This window comes from Podarcis bocagei (genome assembly GCF_964188305.1).
Source record: "Podarcis bocagei genome assembly, chromosome: 9".
In the NCBI taxonomy this organism is placed as follows: domain Eukaryota; kingdom Metazoa; phylum Chordata; class Lepidosauria; order Squamata; family Lacertidae; genus Podarcis; species Podarcis bocagei.
The window spans coordinates 61,376,487-61,394,020 of record NC_138134.1 but is presented as its reverse complement, the minus strand read 5'-3'; the positions used below and the strand labels follow the sequence as shown (position 1 = coordinate 61,394,020).

Sequence of the window (17,534 nt, the reverse complement as noted above, 5' to 3'; positions counted from 1 at the left end):
CTGATCCTTCCACCAGTGATTTTGCTCTGACGACTTTTAAATCAGAGAAAGCCAACCTGGCACCTTTCCGATGCTGTTGGACTGCAACTCTCATCAGCCCCAGCCAGCATTCCCAGTGATCAGATGGCATGGGTGTTATAGTCCAGGCATGTCCAACAGTTCAGTCGCGAACTACTGGGAGGTTTTGGTAGATCGCGGTCAATCGTTGGCTCCCTTTCCTTAGCATTGGTAAAATTGAAACGGCCCCCCTCCATTGTTGCACAATCTGCAGAACGAAAGACAGAGTTTACTCACTGAGGCTGTTTGTTTCCCCAGTGATTTGTTGGTGAGCGGCTGTTCCTCTTTCTCCCCCAAAGCCCTTAAAAACGGGGCTTTCCTTCCCAAAAAAGGTCAACAACTTTGACTTGAACCCCCCCAAAACGGGGGTAGATCACTGCCAGTTTTTTATTCTGTAAGTAGATTGCAGTTTCTTGGGAGATGGCCACCCCTTTATAGTCCAACAACATCTGAAGGACACCAGGTTGTGAGAATCCTGGTCTAGTTTGATCTTTAGAGGGTGTTGGGGTAGAGCAGCTCAGCTCAAGTCCAAGCCAAGGCTGCAAAGAAAGAATGTTCCCTTGCATTGCATTCTGTTTTAAACTGCACCTGCAAAGGAAGAAAGGAAAAGATGGTTTCCTTTGAAGTTGAGTCACCTGATGTCATGGTAGCACCAGATGATTGACAGATGGGCCGCCTCACCTTGCTCTTGAAGTAGCCCCCAGGAGGACGTGGGAGCCCAGGATTTGACCTGCCACACAGGTCCTACTCCTGTATTGATGGGAATTGTTGTCCAGCAGTATTTGGAGGATTACAGGTTTCTCACCTCTGATATTATTAATTAATTAATATGCTACTTAATTGCCAAGGTAGCTTCTAAGCAGTTTACAAGTATAAAACCGATTTCAAAACATTTAAACACACATAATTGCCACTAAAGGGACGCGGGTGGTGCTGTGGTCTAAACCACTGAGCCTCTTGGGCTTGCCAATCAGAAGGTCGGCGGTTCGAATCCCCGCGGTGGGATGAGCTCCCGTTGCTCTGTCCCAGCTCCTGCCAACCTAGCAGTTTGAAAGCACAAAATGCAAATAGATAAATAGGTACAGCTCCGGTGGGAAGGTAAACGGCGTTTCCGTGCGCTGCTCTGGTTCACCAGAAGCGGCTTAGTACGCTGGCTCCCTCGGTCAATAAAGCGAGATGAGCGCCGCAACCCCAGAGTCGTCCGCGACTGGACCTAACGGTCAGGGGTCCCTTTACCTTTACCTAATTGCCACTAAAACAATTTCATTAAAATAGACACCTGTGGTTTAAAATGTGCAATGAAACAAGCCAATTAAAACAGGGGGTTCAGGTCCTGAGATAAAGGGGGCATGCTTGTCTAAAAGCAGGTGGGTCTTCCAAGTGCCCATGGAATACTAGTACATTACATTGTATACAAGGCAGTGTGCATAATCTTACGAATATGTTATATACATGTATGTACGCTGCTTTGTAAGCCCCACCAATAGGGTACTAGTGTCTGTAAAAAGGAAAAACAAATTGGGAGGGGAGTTGAAAGCCTGTGTGTTAGTCTTCTGTCTCTCAATTCCACTTTTTGTCAATTAATATAGGAAATTGCTTTTCAAAGCTGTAGTGGTATTTTCCTTTAGGGGAGGGAGGAAGTTGCCTGAACACTTTCCACAGAGAATTTATAATGAAGCAAAATTGTGTTTTGGAATCAGTAGACCAGTAATTGATGTACCGCAGACAAATCTGCCGACAGTTATGGTGATGCTATGCAGAGGTCATTAATCTTGTTAAGTGGTACAGTGTAATGCTATTATTGTAGGAGGCAGCTGTGATTTGGGAATAGCAGTCTTCACTTAAGTATTCTGCAATTAGATTTAAAAATACTTAAATGGCAAGAGTTGTAAACAATCTTGAGTGCATTGGGGAGGGTCGCAGAGGGGGGATGTAAAAAAAACAACACCCAAAACACCACCACACACACAACCACACACACACACCCAGGAGAAAAGAATGATCTAGCAAAGCAGATTGAGAAAATTTGGTATATGGCCCAACACAGAATAAAAAGAGTTCTGTGGGCGCCACTGACTTCCTACAGTAACTTACTATCCTTCAGAGTGCTAACCCATTCTTTGACTTAAAGTAGCGTAACAGTGAAGCCATGCATTTCTTGCTGCAGTAAGAGCTGCTGTACACGACTCTCTTCCATTCATTAGCAGGGTGCAAAGGTGAAAAACCTGAAGGCCGGGCTCAGAGCGGCTTACAAGCAATAATAAAAACAAGTTGAATGATTACAACTTAAAAACAACATTAAAATACAACATTAAAATATTAAAATGTAGCCTCATCGCAGGAGGAATCATAGAATTGTAGAACTGGAGAAGGAAAGGAAAGAAAGAAAGAGAGGGAGGGAATCAAATTGGCTCCAAGCCAAAGGCCAGGCGGAACAACTCTGTCTTACAGGCCCTGCAGAAAGAAATCAGATCCTGCAGGTCCCTGGTCTCATGAGGCAGAGCATTCCACCAGGGCGGAGCCAGAGTTGAAAAGCCCCTGGCTCTGGTTGAAGCCTGTCTATCTTCCTTAGGGCCTGGGACCACTAGAGTGTTGCTATTTATGGACCTTGAGGCTCTCCGTGGGGCATACCGGGAGAGGCGGTCCCGTAGGTACGAGGGTCCTAGGCCGTGAAGGGCTTTAAAGGTCAAAAGCAGCACCTTAAATCTGACCCTGTACTCTACCGGGAGCCAGCGCAGTTTGAAAAGCACTGGGTGAATATGCTCCCATGGCAGAGACCCCGTGAGGAGCCTTGCTGCTGCATTCTGCACCCGCTGGAGTTTCTCGGTCAGCTTCAAGGGCAGCCCCGCGTAGAGCGAATTACAGTAGTCAAGCCCGGAGATGACCGTCGCGTGGATCACTGTACTACATATATAATCTGTCCCATAATCCAATTAGCTGTGAGGGTATGTGACTGTTTTGCTTGTTTTGAATTGTTCTTACATGTTTGATTTTATTTTTAATTGTATTGTTCTACTGCTTTGATGGTTGCTGGCCTGGGCTTCTATCTATCTATCCATCCATACATGCATACACAAACACACACATACCTGCAGTCTAGCACACATTGCCTTGATCTTCTGTTCCTTATTCAGCAATGCTAGTGACAAGGATCATACGGCATCAAGACTAATTGTGCAGATACAGGCTGTGTACACACCATACGTTTAAAGCACTTTGAAAACTCCTCAAGAATCCTGGGAACGGTAGTTTGTTGTGGGTGCTGGGAATTGTAGCTCTGTGAGGGTTAAACTGCAGTTCACAGGAACCACTGTGGGAGAATCCATATGTATGGTATTTACGCAGCCACAATACCACCCGTCTAGATGTGAACCATGTCTTGGGGCAGCGTGATTGCATATTGTCCTGCTGTACGTGAGGCCTATAACGGTTGAAGGTACACAGGGGCAGAATTCCATGCTCAGTATGAGTTCTCAATTAGGTTCATTTTGTTTCTTTCCAGAGTAGTGTTTGGCTTTTAGCCAAGATTAAACCTTTAAGTGTTTGTGTGTGTGTGAGTGTGTGAGTGTGTGATGCATTCATCTATATGTTTTCTTTCTTCCTCTAGTGCCTAAGACAAATGGGCAAACTCATGACAGAATGCTGGGCTCACAACCCTGCTTCTCGGCTCACAGCTCTGCGAGTGAAGAAAACTCTTGCCAAAATGTCAGAGTCACAGGACATTAAGCTCTGATTCGGCTGAAGAAAGGCACCTCTTTGCTAAATCTCAGAAAAATGGACTTTCCTTCATGTTTCAAAGAGACAGGAAGAGGAATTACAAGACTTCGCTAATATAAACCTTGAATGCAGTCTTTCGGCAAATAATCTTCCACTCTGGCGCAGAGGCCATTCCAGGAGAAAGAAAGCAACGCGGCTCCATCAAGTTTGGCTCCTCGGCTGCCAGATGAGAAGACCTTTGGCCTCTTTTGGAAGCGGTGGGAGAAACGGTTATCGATAACTGCTTCAAGATTATGCATGCTGCTTTCTGTGAAAGCCCCTAATGTTATTAATATTAATATTATTATTATATTTGGACTGTTTAATTTTCATAAAAATGAACCTTTGCAAATACAAAGTACAAGAAAAGAATTATATTGTTACTCTAAAGCGGAGTGGGGGTGGAGGAAAGTCAAAGAAAATTGCATCTGGAGTCTAAAACAAATTGGTTATGATTTCCTGCTGATGAAAGACTGTTGCACTCCCAAGGCAACACACTATGTTTTGAAAGAAAAATATAATAGAAATATAAGTGATCGCCTATACAAATTTGATTTTGGGCAACTCATATATGATGTAGGCCAAAGGAAGCCAATGTGGTGTTCTCCTGATGATTTTTTTTTTTGGACTACAACTCCCATCATCCTACTCTGGCTGAGGCTGTTGGGAGTTGTAGTCCAATAACATCTGGAGGTACCATATTGGCTGTCCCTGATGTAAGCTGTTCCTGATAGACAGACCGCATTCTTGATGGGAATCGGTAGATATGCTACCAAGCAGTTTCTTGTGCACAGTAGACCCAATGTATCAGTGTCCCTTGTATAAGCCCTTCACATTTCAGGTTTATTAAAGCAACACCGTTAAAGGCATCTAAGGTAAGGAACATTAGATGTGAAAGGTGGAAGACAATGGAAAAAAAACCCTAATCAAACAAGCTCAAGTAATACCAAGCACCCTTTACCTTCTATTATTTGGGGAATTTTTTCCTGGCATTTTACAGGCAGATCAATAATTCTGAAATTGGTGTGAATTAAAGTTTGGTAGAATATGGTGTTATACGCACTAACCTTTCCTTAAGGCAAAGTCCCTGATTGATGAAACGGCTGACCAAGTTGCATTGCATACTGTTTGCCTTAAGAGAATTAAGAAAATGAAGAGTATTGACAAAAGGACGCGCTCTGTTCAGCGTGCGCCTGGAAATGGTAACTTGCCACTAACGGGGTAGAAGAAAACTGCAGTGTGTTTCTAAACACATGTAGGTGAGCATTGCTTTGGAAAGGAGGGGTTTTTATTTTTTTATGACTTCTCAAAAATATAATTTCCTTTTTAATTTTGAAAGGAAATTGAGAGAGTTTTTTTTAAAGTGAAGGGGATTTTTATGTATTGGATTATTGGGCCACATGCTTAATGGGAGCAGAACGTTTTCTTTTTTTAATTATTGTTTTAAAAATCAGATTCTACTGGAGGAGTACTGAATTCCCAGGTTTTCTCCTCTGCAATTCTGGTCAAAGAAGCACTCACTGAGACTCCTATTTTGGTTTTGAGGTGAACTTATTAGGTATTTTGCATGCATAAGGAGTTGGGGGACTCTTCTTCCTCCTGCAGCACCCAGTTCCCCAGAATGTGAGTTGGCACACCCTCCAAAATTTGGCAAGTTTCCATATGCATGCAGAAGGCCTTTTTGCTTGCATAAGGGCGCTTTCAGTCCCGTCCTACCTTCAGAACCTTCCCTGAATCCCCTGAATTTGGCCTGTCTTCTGTAAGGGCTACCATGTTGTTGTTGTTGTTTTAAAGTAATACACTAAAGAAATAGAACTATAAATGGGATAAAATAATTTGTAGCATCATAGCTAGCAAAATATGCTATGTTTATTCCTCCAGTTACAAGTTTTAAAAAATATTGCAAGTTTTTCTTAAAGGCACACATAATTATCAAACAAAACTGCATAAAATTCTGACCATGAAGTTCTAGGTTGCTGAGCTGTTTTTCACTTTGGAAAATTAAATGTAGGTTTGAATTGTTGAGCTGTTATGTTATATTTTTCATTTGACAGTCCCTTTAAGGTTATTTTGAAGCCTGCAGAGGGCACTGGGCTGCTTCAGATTCCCAGTGCAGTGGGAGCCGTAGGTTGTAAGTTGGAAGTGCATACCCTCCCCAAAGAAAATCCACTTAAATAGGCTGGATTCCACATGCATAACAGTCAGTGTTCCCTCTCTCTTTGCAAGGATAGTGGAAGTAAGAATTTAAGACGCTGGAAAAAAAAGTATACTGTGTGAAGTTAATTTTTTGGTGCAAAATATTGGAGCTGACTGATAGATTGATGCAGTTTCAGGCTCTGAACTTCAGAGAGAAATATGGATGGATGGGGGAGATATGTATTCCCCCTGACATAAAAGTTTAAGGCTGCAGTCCAGTGGCTCCTGGGAGGGTATTTCAGAGGCCAAATGATCTCCCTTGCTGACGTCAGAGAGAATACTCTTAATAGTGGAGCAGGAGATCCAGTTTCAGATTCAAATCCCCACCAAAACCTCTGAACCCCTGGCTCACTGAATGTTGGAATTCCAACACTGAAAGATCTAATGGGACAAAAGCTGTTGGAGACTTGGGACCATCAAACACACTGGAAGTAGGAATCCAATGCTATCTTATCCACTTGACACTCATGAATTGGACAGAAATATAGATTAGCTCAGGAGCTAGTTTAAATCTCTTCCACTGATTTCCTTTCATGCAATCGGAAAAGTGTTTTAAGTTGCAGAACCGAAGAGCAAAGGCGTGTCTCTCCTCCCTCGCTCCTGCCATGCCTCTTGAGAACCTGGTAGGGTTTTAGATAAGATAGTTCAACCACCTTTGGTTTCTACCTATTCACCCTCACTTTAAGATTGCAGCCTAGGAGGGTAATAACAGAAGAATTTCCACCTCTGATCCCTCCTGTAAGTATCGTACAGGGAGTCATCTGTAAAGATTCCTTGCTCAAGCACAGCCACAAACCCTCCACATACTTCAAAACCTGAATGGGCTTAGTGCTGCATGCAGTTAAGCGTGGGTGATTCTCATCGATTTGGGGGTAATTTATGGGCTATTCTGAAAGCAATTTGACTTCTGGAGCCATTAGTTGTTTTTACATGAACATTTCTGTTCCAAAACAGAGTCAATCATGCACAAAGCTAGTTTCTTCAGAAGTTGTCCTCTTCTTTCTCTTGGGTGCCTTGACAGCTGGCACCATAAATCACCTCTGCCTTGAGTGGTGATTAGTTAATGGAGGTTAAGAATGCATAGCACTAAGGGGTTTTCTGACATGGCCGGGACTGAGAAGTGGGGAAAGCCCATTTAAACTCTCACTGGATGAGAAATGGGAGTCCACAGGATCTCCCTTCCCATACCACCTTTAAAAATGGATGTCACAGCTCTTCCCTGTTGTGCAGTGTGAATCCCAACCCCGTATATTTGGAGTAACTTTGCTTGCACATGCTAGAAAACAGCAAGTTTCTGCAATCATTGGAAATTTGAATATGGTGCCGCTTGAGCAGATAATGTAAAAGTGATTGCTCCCACCCAAGGAAAGCTGGATATTTGTCTCCAGCACAATATTTGCAGCCAAATCATAGAACCCTGATAGCATCTAAAATGGGATTAGATGGATTATGTGTGCAGTTCAGTCTGTGGTAAGCCAGTCACACAATTCACAGCCACCAGAGTTCCCAGAAAGTGACTGAGCATTTGGGTGGTGGCTGGGGGATGAATTTGCAGTGAGAATAGTTGAAGACTGGCAGACAACAGATCATATTGCCTCACCAGCAGCTGAACTGCAAAAAAATGGGCATGTGCAGTCCCCATTATTCAACTCGGACTGAATAATTAAAATAATTACTCCCCCCCCCTCTTATTTTATTAAAAAAGGACTTTAGGACTTTCTTTTCCTTTAACTTGAGGCTGACTCCACAGAGGGCGCAAATAATTTTAGTTCACTATGATTCAAACACAGGGCCTTAGTAGTTACCTGAGTTTTTGGATTTTCCAAATACTTTAAAGATGCAAAGCCTTTTCTTCTATGGTTCCTGAAGTAAATGGACTTTTGGATGCCAGTGTCCATAAGCCCTATATTCTTATTTTCAAATATATATATATATAAATCTGTTGAGATGTTCAGATTTGCATTTTAAGGAAATATTTGTGTGTGTCTGTGTGAATATATATATATATATATCACAGTTGGGAGTGAGGTCAACTCCATTATGTGGATCAAGAGTAAAATATTACAGATGATGAAGCACTAAGCAAAGTGTTTATTTATGAAAACATGTAGGCTGACAATTCATAGTGACAATGTAATATGGAAGAAGAGAGGCATTTGTACTGGAGTGAAAAGGGCATAATGACATAGTTTGTTTGCTTCAGGTTTGCTGCAAGACTTGGAAGGGCCTGTTTCCCCCTTCATCTCTTACGTTAGCTTTTCTGAAATCAGATTTTGCAATGTGGTTGTTCAAAATGACAGAACGCATCCTTAGCCAGTGTTGCAAATTGGCTTTAGCACCAATATTTTATTTGACCACATAGTTATTCACTAAGATTGCCAAGCAGTAATTCTTCTGTTCCAGTAGCAATTTGAGCTATGAACCTTAAAGATGATGTCCCTGTTGGCCACTAGTCTAAGAATTCACCATTTTTTAGGTCTTCAAATATCTGACATAGCTAATAGTTAAATATAGACACCAGAATTTTTAAAGGAGAGCTTTTCAGGGAAATATAGATTAAAATGTGTAGCCTATGAAACTACCTTAATGGCATTTATGTTGGGAAGAGAGGAGACCAAGGAGAACAATAATCTTGCAACTGTTAGTCCTTTGCTGACACAGCACAAACTTTCTTTTGAAGAATGGTTGACAATGTAATTTTTTTCTTGATACTGATTTGTGTTCTTTTTTGAGAACCAGTGCCTTATTCAATCTGTAAATACTGTAATTGTTAGAAAGAAAGAAAGAAAGAAAGAAAGAAAGAAAGAAAGAAAGAAAGAGCACCATCTAGGGAACAAGCCTGTATTGTAATTGTTCAAAGTGGTATATGTCTGTCTTAACATTCCCTAAATAAAGCATTGTAAGTTCCCTGTTTAAAAACAAAACAATTCTCTTTGAAATAGTTTGGCTTCTTTGTAACGTCCAGCATTGTTGGTCAATGATAGATGCGTTGGCTGTGTCAGGTGCCGTGCTTCTTATTAAAAGTGTCTTCATTTAACTAGCAAGCAGGAAACTGCACAAATTCTCTCCCCAGTTTTTAATGAGTACCAAGCATGGTGTGTGCTTTGCCTGCGGTCCACTGAGCATCTTCAAGAGCTGGTTTGGCACAGGGGAGTCAAAAATGGCAGGTATGGAATCCTGTCGGCTTCAAGGTGTTGGACTCCAGCTACCATCTTTCCTCACCCGTGGGAGTTGGAGTCAGGTTCAGGGACCAGAAGTGGTCCTCCAGGAATCCCCTGGATTGTCAACAGGCCATACCTCCCTTCCCAGGCCTCACCCTACAATGGTCCTGGCTCCACACTTCAAGTGCTTTTGCCTGCCTAGAATGTGCCCTTGAACTGGATGGAGTGGTGGGGGAGTAGAAAGTGAAATCTCAATGGTGGTGGCGGTTTATTAAATTTGTATACCGCTCTATACCTGTGCAAAGGAAAGAGTTGTATCCATCACGTCAGTTGCCAATGGAAAAAAACCTAACTTTTGTGAGCACTTTCCCCCAATACTACCAGATTTACTTGCGGGAACTTGAACAGTAAGCTGGCCAACAAAGAGATCTCTGGTTTCAAGTGTTTCCTTCCCATAATCTCGACCAGCCACTTGCCAAGGTCATTTATATATAGTCGGGGAAGACAGTGTGTTTTGGCCCATGTAGGGCAGTTTGGTTTTGTGTAAAACAAAGGAGAAAGCTGGGGTTAAGCTAGCATTAAGACAGGGCTATATCGCTAAAGGTTTATGCATTCCGAACCAGTTTTAAGTGGATGTTTTGCGTGTGCATCTTTAATTTATTGCTGCTTCCCACAAGCCTCTTCTGATTTTTATCCTCCACTTCACATCTATATTTTATTGCAAGTGCATTTCATTTCTGCCAGTCACTTTGGTGCTTTGACCACAAGTGAGCTCTGTTTCGGACTTGTGCAAGGGCGGACAAAAAAGTGGCCAACCAAAATGTCAAAAATATTTTGGAGCCAAATCAGTTTTCAAATCAGCAGCACTTTTGCGGTGGGATGTCATGCATCCCCCAGCTGCTGCCTTTTTCTTCCCAGAAGCCGGTTATCTGACCTCTTTGGCCCTTCCTGCTTGCTTTCTTCACTTCCCTTCTGTTTAGCCCAAGGGAAAGTGTTGCAATGAGTTGTGATGTAGGATTCCCCTTGCCCTGCCAAACCTCAAGGGATTGAAGACGAAGTGCAGGGCACCAATCTAGCATCACAACCAGCCTCTGAAGGCCCACTTTCAACCATGCCTAAGGTTATGCCTGATCAGCAGGGTTTAATTACCTACCTCAATTTCTTCTGTGCAAGACAATGACATCGGATTTGTACTGTGTACCAATCTTATATTTGCATGCTCATTTCCTTTTGCACCCTGTCCATCTGAATGCTTTATAATAATGCCACACACTTCATCAGAATATTGGTTTGGCTGCATCCTGCTATTGATTTTGATGTAAAACACCCATTGCATTGGGGGAGGAATTTCCTCCTATAGATCAATGTGAGGATGTAGTCTATAATGTAGTCCATTGTGAGTGTTGGGGGTGCCATAGAACATAAAGGGACACTAGTTTTGAACACAGGCACTTTCTTCAATGAAGCAGGGAAATACTGGGTGAGGGGGAATGGGGGCTGTGTCGTTAGTGTATCTCCTTGTGAGAAATAGGGGGAAGCTGGAGCTCAGTAGTAGCACATCTGTTTTGCATGCAAAAAGTCGCAGGTTCAATCCCTCACATTCGCAAGTAGAGCTGGCAGATATTCCTGCCTGAAATGCTGCAGAGCTGCTGTCAGCCAGTGTAGACAATACTGAGATAGATGTTCCAATGTTCTGACTCTATAAAGGTACCTTTCTATGTACCTAAGTGTTTTCCAAGGAGACCATCATTTGTAAACTGTACTCCTTGTGGTTTGCTCCCTCAAGTCTGCAAACCTACACATGTGTGTGCTTTAGACACCCCTTTTCCTGTAATCCCATCCCTGACTGTGCTGAGCCACTATTAGCCTTTGACTCATTAAACCATCTATGGCCTTTTAAATTGTTACTATGCTATTATTTTGTGCTTTTATATTGTAAATCACACTGTGATCCTTGGAATGAAGGGCAGTTCAGAAATATAAGAAGTAACCAAACTCCTTTCTCTGCAAGAGAACGTGCACTGGTGCCTAAAAGGTAAAACCACTAGGCAAGGATAGCCATCATGCTGTCTTCCAGATGTGGACTACAACTCCCATCATCCCTGACCACTGGCAATGCTGGCAGAGGCTGGTGGGTTGAAGCTCTAAATCCTGCTTCTTCCCATTTGTGGAGAAGGCTGACTACTTTGAGATTAGAAACAGTGTACACTGCAGTGCTTATAAATCATACAATTGCAGAGTTGGAAGGACCCTAAAGGTCATCTAATCCAACTCCTACAATGCAAGAATAATGCCATCTCCTGTTCAAGGGCTCAATGGTGAAATTAACAATAGATTATTGGTTTAAATCATGAGTAGGCAAGCTAAGGCCCGGGGGTCGGATTCAGCCCAATCGCCTTCTAAATCCAGCCCGTGGATGGTCCGGGAATCAGTGTGTTTTTACATGAGTAGACTGTGTCCTTTTATTTAAAATGCATCTCTGGGTTATTGTGGGGCATAGGAATTTGTTCACCCCCCCCCAATATAGTCCAGTCCCCCACAAGGTCTGAGGGACAGTGGACTGTCCCCCTGCTGAAAAAGTTTGCTGGCCCCTGGTTTAAATCATCTGCTAGAACTCTGATGAGAGATCCCACTATAATAGGCTAGATAGATCAATCGAAGACCTGTGCAAAATGATCCACCAACTGCCTCTTGTGGTTTGTGCAGTTTTATGCTAGCATATCAAAATGAAGTCTACTTGATCCCTGCCTCTGGCCTATGAGAGTAAATGGGATCAGTTCACATACTGGAAAGCCATTTTGTCTGCAGCATGGTTCCATTTCTCCCTTGTTTCCATTGCTTCTTCCCGCCCAGGTGTTGTAGGAATTTGGCAATGAGCCACCCGATGCACAGGGGCTGGGCCATCACTGTATCTAATGGGCCTCTTGAGTTCCAGTGTTTTACTGCATTTAAATGACGCCAAGTGAAAAATGGAAGTTTTGTAATACTGTAATGAGGAAGCCAACTGGGAAACAGCATGGCAAAACAATTACTTTTTAACTCTGATTTATACTCCTTTGATTTAAACAGAACAAAGCAAGACATTTTGAATGCATAAAAAAGCAGGTGTCTTTCAAGCTACAGAAAGATTTCTGATACAAAAGAGTATGTGGTGTTTGGGGCTCCAGAGGGCTGATCTGACTGGAAAAACAAATGCTTAATTGTCTTGCAAGCTCAGAAGGTTTGGGAGGGCAGGGGGAGGAAGGGTGAAAGAAGTTGACACAACAGCTTTGATTTTCTGTAAGGGGTAGCTTCTTCATTTATGTTCTGGGTCCCACTGGTAATCTATTCATGTGTTACCTCTATACGGTATTGTGGACTAAATGTTTTATAGAAAAAAACAACAACATTTAATAGCACATTTTTGGAGAAAAAGTTCCTGAGGCCTTGACTAATCATTACCATATTCAACAGCTGGCAGTGTTTGCCACAAGTTGATATTTATTTATTTTTAAATAATGCTCTGAGCAAGTTTGGGAGGAAGCTGGTGAAAAGCACAACATTTGGTTTGCTTGCAGAGAGGTTATATGGGGTCACATCAAGCAGTTTTTCCTCCCACACTTTCCAGTGCATTTCCCCCCATCGCTTTTCTTACTGCAAAAAGTCCAGGGGTTTATTTATTTATTTTTGAGAAGCAGATTTGTTGCGCAACAGCACCAAACCCATTTATTGTGCAACCTAAAATAGCGGATATGAAATTGAATATGTTAGCACCTGTCTTTCTTGAGAGACAATGGAGTGCACCTTTGGGGGTGAAGTCAAACCACTGCCCACCAGCAAAACAGCAAGTGTGTTATTGACCTTAGGCTGGAAACGAGGCTAAAGCAGATATTTGTGTGTGAACAACAGGTTTCTTCGCCAGTGATGGAGAGGAAAACAAGTTATGTCCCTGCAGACAAAGGCAGAAGATGATGCTTTCTCTGGTCACTAAATGAAAAGACACATAGGATATTTTTTTTCCACTTGCTTATAAATATAATTTATAACCTGTTTAAAAATTCTTTCTTACACTTTGTACATGTCAGGCTGACAGCATAAATGCAGGCATTTACAAACGGAGAGCAGAAGAAAAAACCGGGAGAAAGGGACAGAGGCACACTCTGAACTAGGAAACTACACTTCCACTGTACAGCAATACAAAGAAATGCAATGGCTAGCACTTTGCTCTGTTAGTTAATCTTTAGAAAAAGGAATTGCATAGAAGATACAGCAATAAGGGAGATCAAACCAAACACTTTCCCATAGCTGATCAGCAAAACAATAAACAAAGACCACCCCCAGCACAAACTAAGTAACGCTGCTATGGTTCAGCTCTGAGATGCAAAAAGTTGAGAAACAAAATTCTCCTTCCAAGCCTGGACTAGACAGCCGTTCTTTCCACTCTGCTTGCCCATTCCCACCCTGCTGCCAAGGTTGCATTTGCCTGTGCTTAAGGCAGGTATCAAATGCCTAAGTCTTCTTACTGCTACTGCTCAGTAATAGGTTGAAAGAGCATCGCTCAGCGAAGGAAGTCACATACATAGATGCCATAATATGAGCCTCAGGAGAATCGTATGTCTTAGTGCCGATTATGTTCAGTGCCCTCTCAGAAAGAGGGGTTAGAAGCTGATGTGTGGTTAGGGATTTATTTTTGGAAATGATGATTTGCAAAGACCAAGAAGGAGAATGTAAGTGAGCACCGTGTGCAGCTTTGCTCGGTATTATCTTGTTTGCTTGGTTGCATTATTTTCCTCCCTCCCCTAATCTCCTGGGTTTATATTATAGCCAGTCTGTGGAAATAGTCATGTGTGGACCACACAAGCTCAGCTAAACAATGCAACAATGGTTTATCCCAGGAAATGAGACATCCCACTCCCACCAGTCTCAAAAGGAATTGCCAAAGGAAGTGACATTTGGTTTCATAAACCTGGAAAGAAAATCAAAATCATTAGATAAGGATGCCGCCTCTGTGGTTTCCTTGCCTAACAAGACTGCATCCATCATACAATTAACTTGGCCTCTAGGAAAAAGGGGGTGGAGTGGGGTGGCTGAAAATCTCTGACCTGCAACAGATGCTAAAACCACTGCACATTTTCACTGACATAGAAAATGCTAAATTCCTTTCTCCATGAAAAAGAGTAAACTATAATACCAATGAGTTGTACACAAGTTGCTAAGCTCTTTTCCTGTCTTGATGGAAGATCAACCTATTGTACATTGTTCTGAAGTTATGGCCCATCTCTTAACTTATGCCTTGTGAACCCCCTCATGCACTGCAGACATGAAGAGTTAGCGATTCCATTTACTCACGTTAGTCCAAACCATCAGCTTACGTGAAGATTTACATTATAACCAGCCACCTTGGGAGAATGACCCTGGAAGAGGAGTCATGAGTCAGACACACAACTGTCTTCTGCTAATGAACACCTCCTGGTTCTACTTTTTTTTCTATGCAAGCAACTACTTGCTAAGGAGGAAGTGGCATACAACCACAACGTCACCAACTAACCTTGATATTACCTTAGTATAAGAGAGAGTGTGCGCCACAACACAAGAAGCAAAAAAGCCTTCCCCATTTCCTCAAAGCAGTGATAGGTCTCAGGTGAGGACTCCAGCACCTCATAGCTGCTCACTCACCCTTCTGCTTTTGCAGCCTGATCACTCAAAACAAACACCACAATGCTACAGGAACCATGCCAGCATCCATCATGTGAGTTATTTGTGGCGAACGTCTTAAAGGCAATATGGAAATAAGTAACATAGGTAGAATTTCCCTTCAGATAAAACACCTGATCAGATAAAACACCTGATTACCTCAACAGAGGTAAAGTTTGAGGGAATAGGGGTTTGGTTTCTCATTCAGAAACTGTTAGCTGAGTTTTGGAACAGAGAGAGGAGGAGGAGGAGAAGGAAAAATAAACACTCCCAAAACCCTCTGAAAGTTTCTTGAATGCATGAGCCAGAATCAGCTGTGTGTGTGTCTCACATGCCTTTTATATTTATTGCTTGCTCATCAGTTATATGATTATTCCCACAACTAAGAGAACAATGCTACCCAGCATTTGATAGGGCATTTGCATATTCAAAGCATTGTTCAGCCAGGTTGCTGTTGCTATGCCCACAATACAGGTGGAGGAACTGAGAGCAAGGGCTTCAAGCTTCCTGTTGAGTGGCAAGATTTAAACTAGGGTCTTCCCTGGTTTGCAGCTTGCAGCCTTTAAGCCCCTTTCTGCCGCACTGGCTCTCAGTACAGACTTAGAGAAAGAAAAAGAAATTACGAAAAGAGCAAGAATTACATTCATTACCAAGATGAAAAGTCACGTGTGGTACTATCTCCCAAGTCCTTGACTGCACTACAAAAACAATGAAACATTTTTCAGACTGAAGAAGAAGAAAAGGAGTGAATGGGGAAAAGCTGTTAGCCTGATCCGGAGATGCTCACAGCAGCTTTGCATCTATTGACAACTTTTAAGTTATCACTCTTTATTGTAGAAATGATGGAGACTGTTAGTACTTGAACTAAACCCCTTTAAGCTGTATGTCGGATCCTTTCTTGCTGAGTTGGGGGTGAATGAACCCAGTGGTTTCCCCAGATGTCAATCAAAGGAAACAGAAGTGTATGATGATCCCTCAGACATTATTCAAAGGATAAAATAGTCAAAATTAATACACGGGAAGCTCATGTAGAGAAATGAAAGGGCCACTACTACATTGGAAAGAAGAAAGTCCATTGCAGAGACTGCAGAACACCTAAGCACTCTAGGAATGAGCTGAGACCATTCCAAGAATGATCTGTTTAAACTATTTAGAATGTGCCATATCAAGAGTATTCTGACATGTGATTTGTCAAGGAAAATGCTACAAGAAAATTGCAAATAAGCTAAAGCAACTCTTCCTCATCAAAGGATTTTTAAAATAAAGAAGTAAAACAGTTCTTAACATCTCTAGGTACTTTTATATAGATGTATATGCATATATAAATTTATATATTTTACTTATATTACTAGCAGCTGACATGTCATGAGTAGCTGTATACAATACACAAATCTGCAAAATTATAAGAGGCTAATAGGAAAAATAAGCAATTCCTTTAAATGGAACTAAAAAGACTGTGACAATTGTGGAAGCTTAGCATTTTTTGGATTTATTTAAAAATGTGCCTTCTCTCTAGGTTGGATTCCTTTGCTGACTAATATTAAATTCCTCATAAATGCAGTTTGCCAAGCTCTTATCCTGTACTCTGTACTAGCTCTGAGTCTGGTTATTTTAAAAGAAAGAAAGAAAAGAAATTACATTCATTCCCAAGATAAAAAAGTATTTTTTACTAGTTTGAAAAACAAGCAAAACATAAAATGCAACATATTCAGATTGTGTATGCTGCCACTAGATGGCAGCAAGAACAAGCATTTAGAAATGCAGCCAAAGGATTCTGGTTTTCTCAAAGCTTCTCTACTATTCTCCCTTTTCCCCAGAACATCTCTCTTCCGGGCTGCTTCATATAAGACATGAATCAGTGTGTGTGAAAACACCCACATACATTAACATGTATATGTTCATATATAGAGTCATAGCAAATACAGAGGTTTGGGAAGCCATTTTGTGTGTCTCTTTCCAGCCTATATGGCTGAAGACAGTTTCCTGACAATTTTACACAAGCCAGTCTTCCCCATCTGTAATGCAGCCCCCAACATACCTGGCCACTGACCATGTTGGTAAGGCCAGTGAGAGTTGGGAGTCCATGCATATTTGACTATATAGAGATTTGTCTCCATGGGGGTGGGACATAGGAAACGTTAGATAAAGCGTGTATCCACATCAAAATCCCAACAACTCTCTCCTTGGTTATTTTCAGAAGACCAAATCTGTGAACACAATTTTCTGAGCTTCCCTTCCTTTCCTGTAATAATAAAAGACTAGAAAAGCACTCCCCTATGCACAGCAAAATGGCAGAGCCTAAAATCCTTCCAGAAGACTCACAAATCAGTGTAATGAAGAATGTTAAGTGGGGGCAGCTGAAATGAGGAATGGCACTAACAGTTCACTTCTGATAGTCACAAAGCACAAACTAGAACCCTAGAACATGGTGCTAATGCTGTTTATGCTTCCATGTTCCTTCCTCCACCTTCTCAGAGAGGTTGGAATAGCCAGATGAAATCCTTAAAAACTCTTAAAAGAGGGGCATTATGAAGAGCTCTCAAGCACACCTTTAATATCACACAGACTTTGTAATAATCACGACGTCCCACACATCAGCTACAGCTCACTTATTCCTAGGGAGTTAGGAAAGGAGTAAGCTGACTAAAGTTGCAATCCTATGCCCACCTACCTGGGAATTCAACGAGGCTT

At 42.0% G+C, this 17,534-nt stretch overlaps 1 protein-coding gene and 1 long non-coding RNA gene across 2 annotated transcripts in view; one reads left to right on the top strand and one right to left on the bottom strand.

Annotated features, from left to right (window-relative positions):
• Nucleotides 1-6,332, top strand: part of BMPR1B (bone morphogenetic protein receptor type 1B) — an 83,363-nt gene extending 77,031 nt beyond the window's left edge. The window contains exon 11 of the mRNA XM_081207140.1: nucleotides 3,665-6,332. Coding sequence (XP_081063266.1) covers nucleotides 3,665-3,790 — 126 coding nt within the window. The 3' untranslated portion in view covers nucleotides 3,791-6,332. The remainder of the gene's footprint in view (nucleotides 1-3,664) is intronic.
• Nucleotides 1-17,534, bottom strand: part of LOC308594380 — a 920,885-nt gene that overhangs the window by 252,249 nt on the left and 651,102 nt on the right. The gene's annotated exons all lie outside the window — the stretch shown is intronic.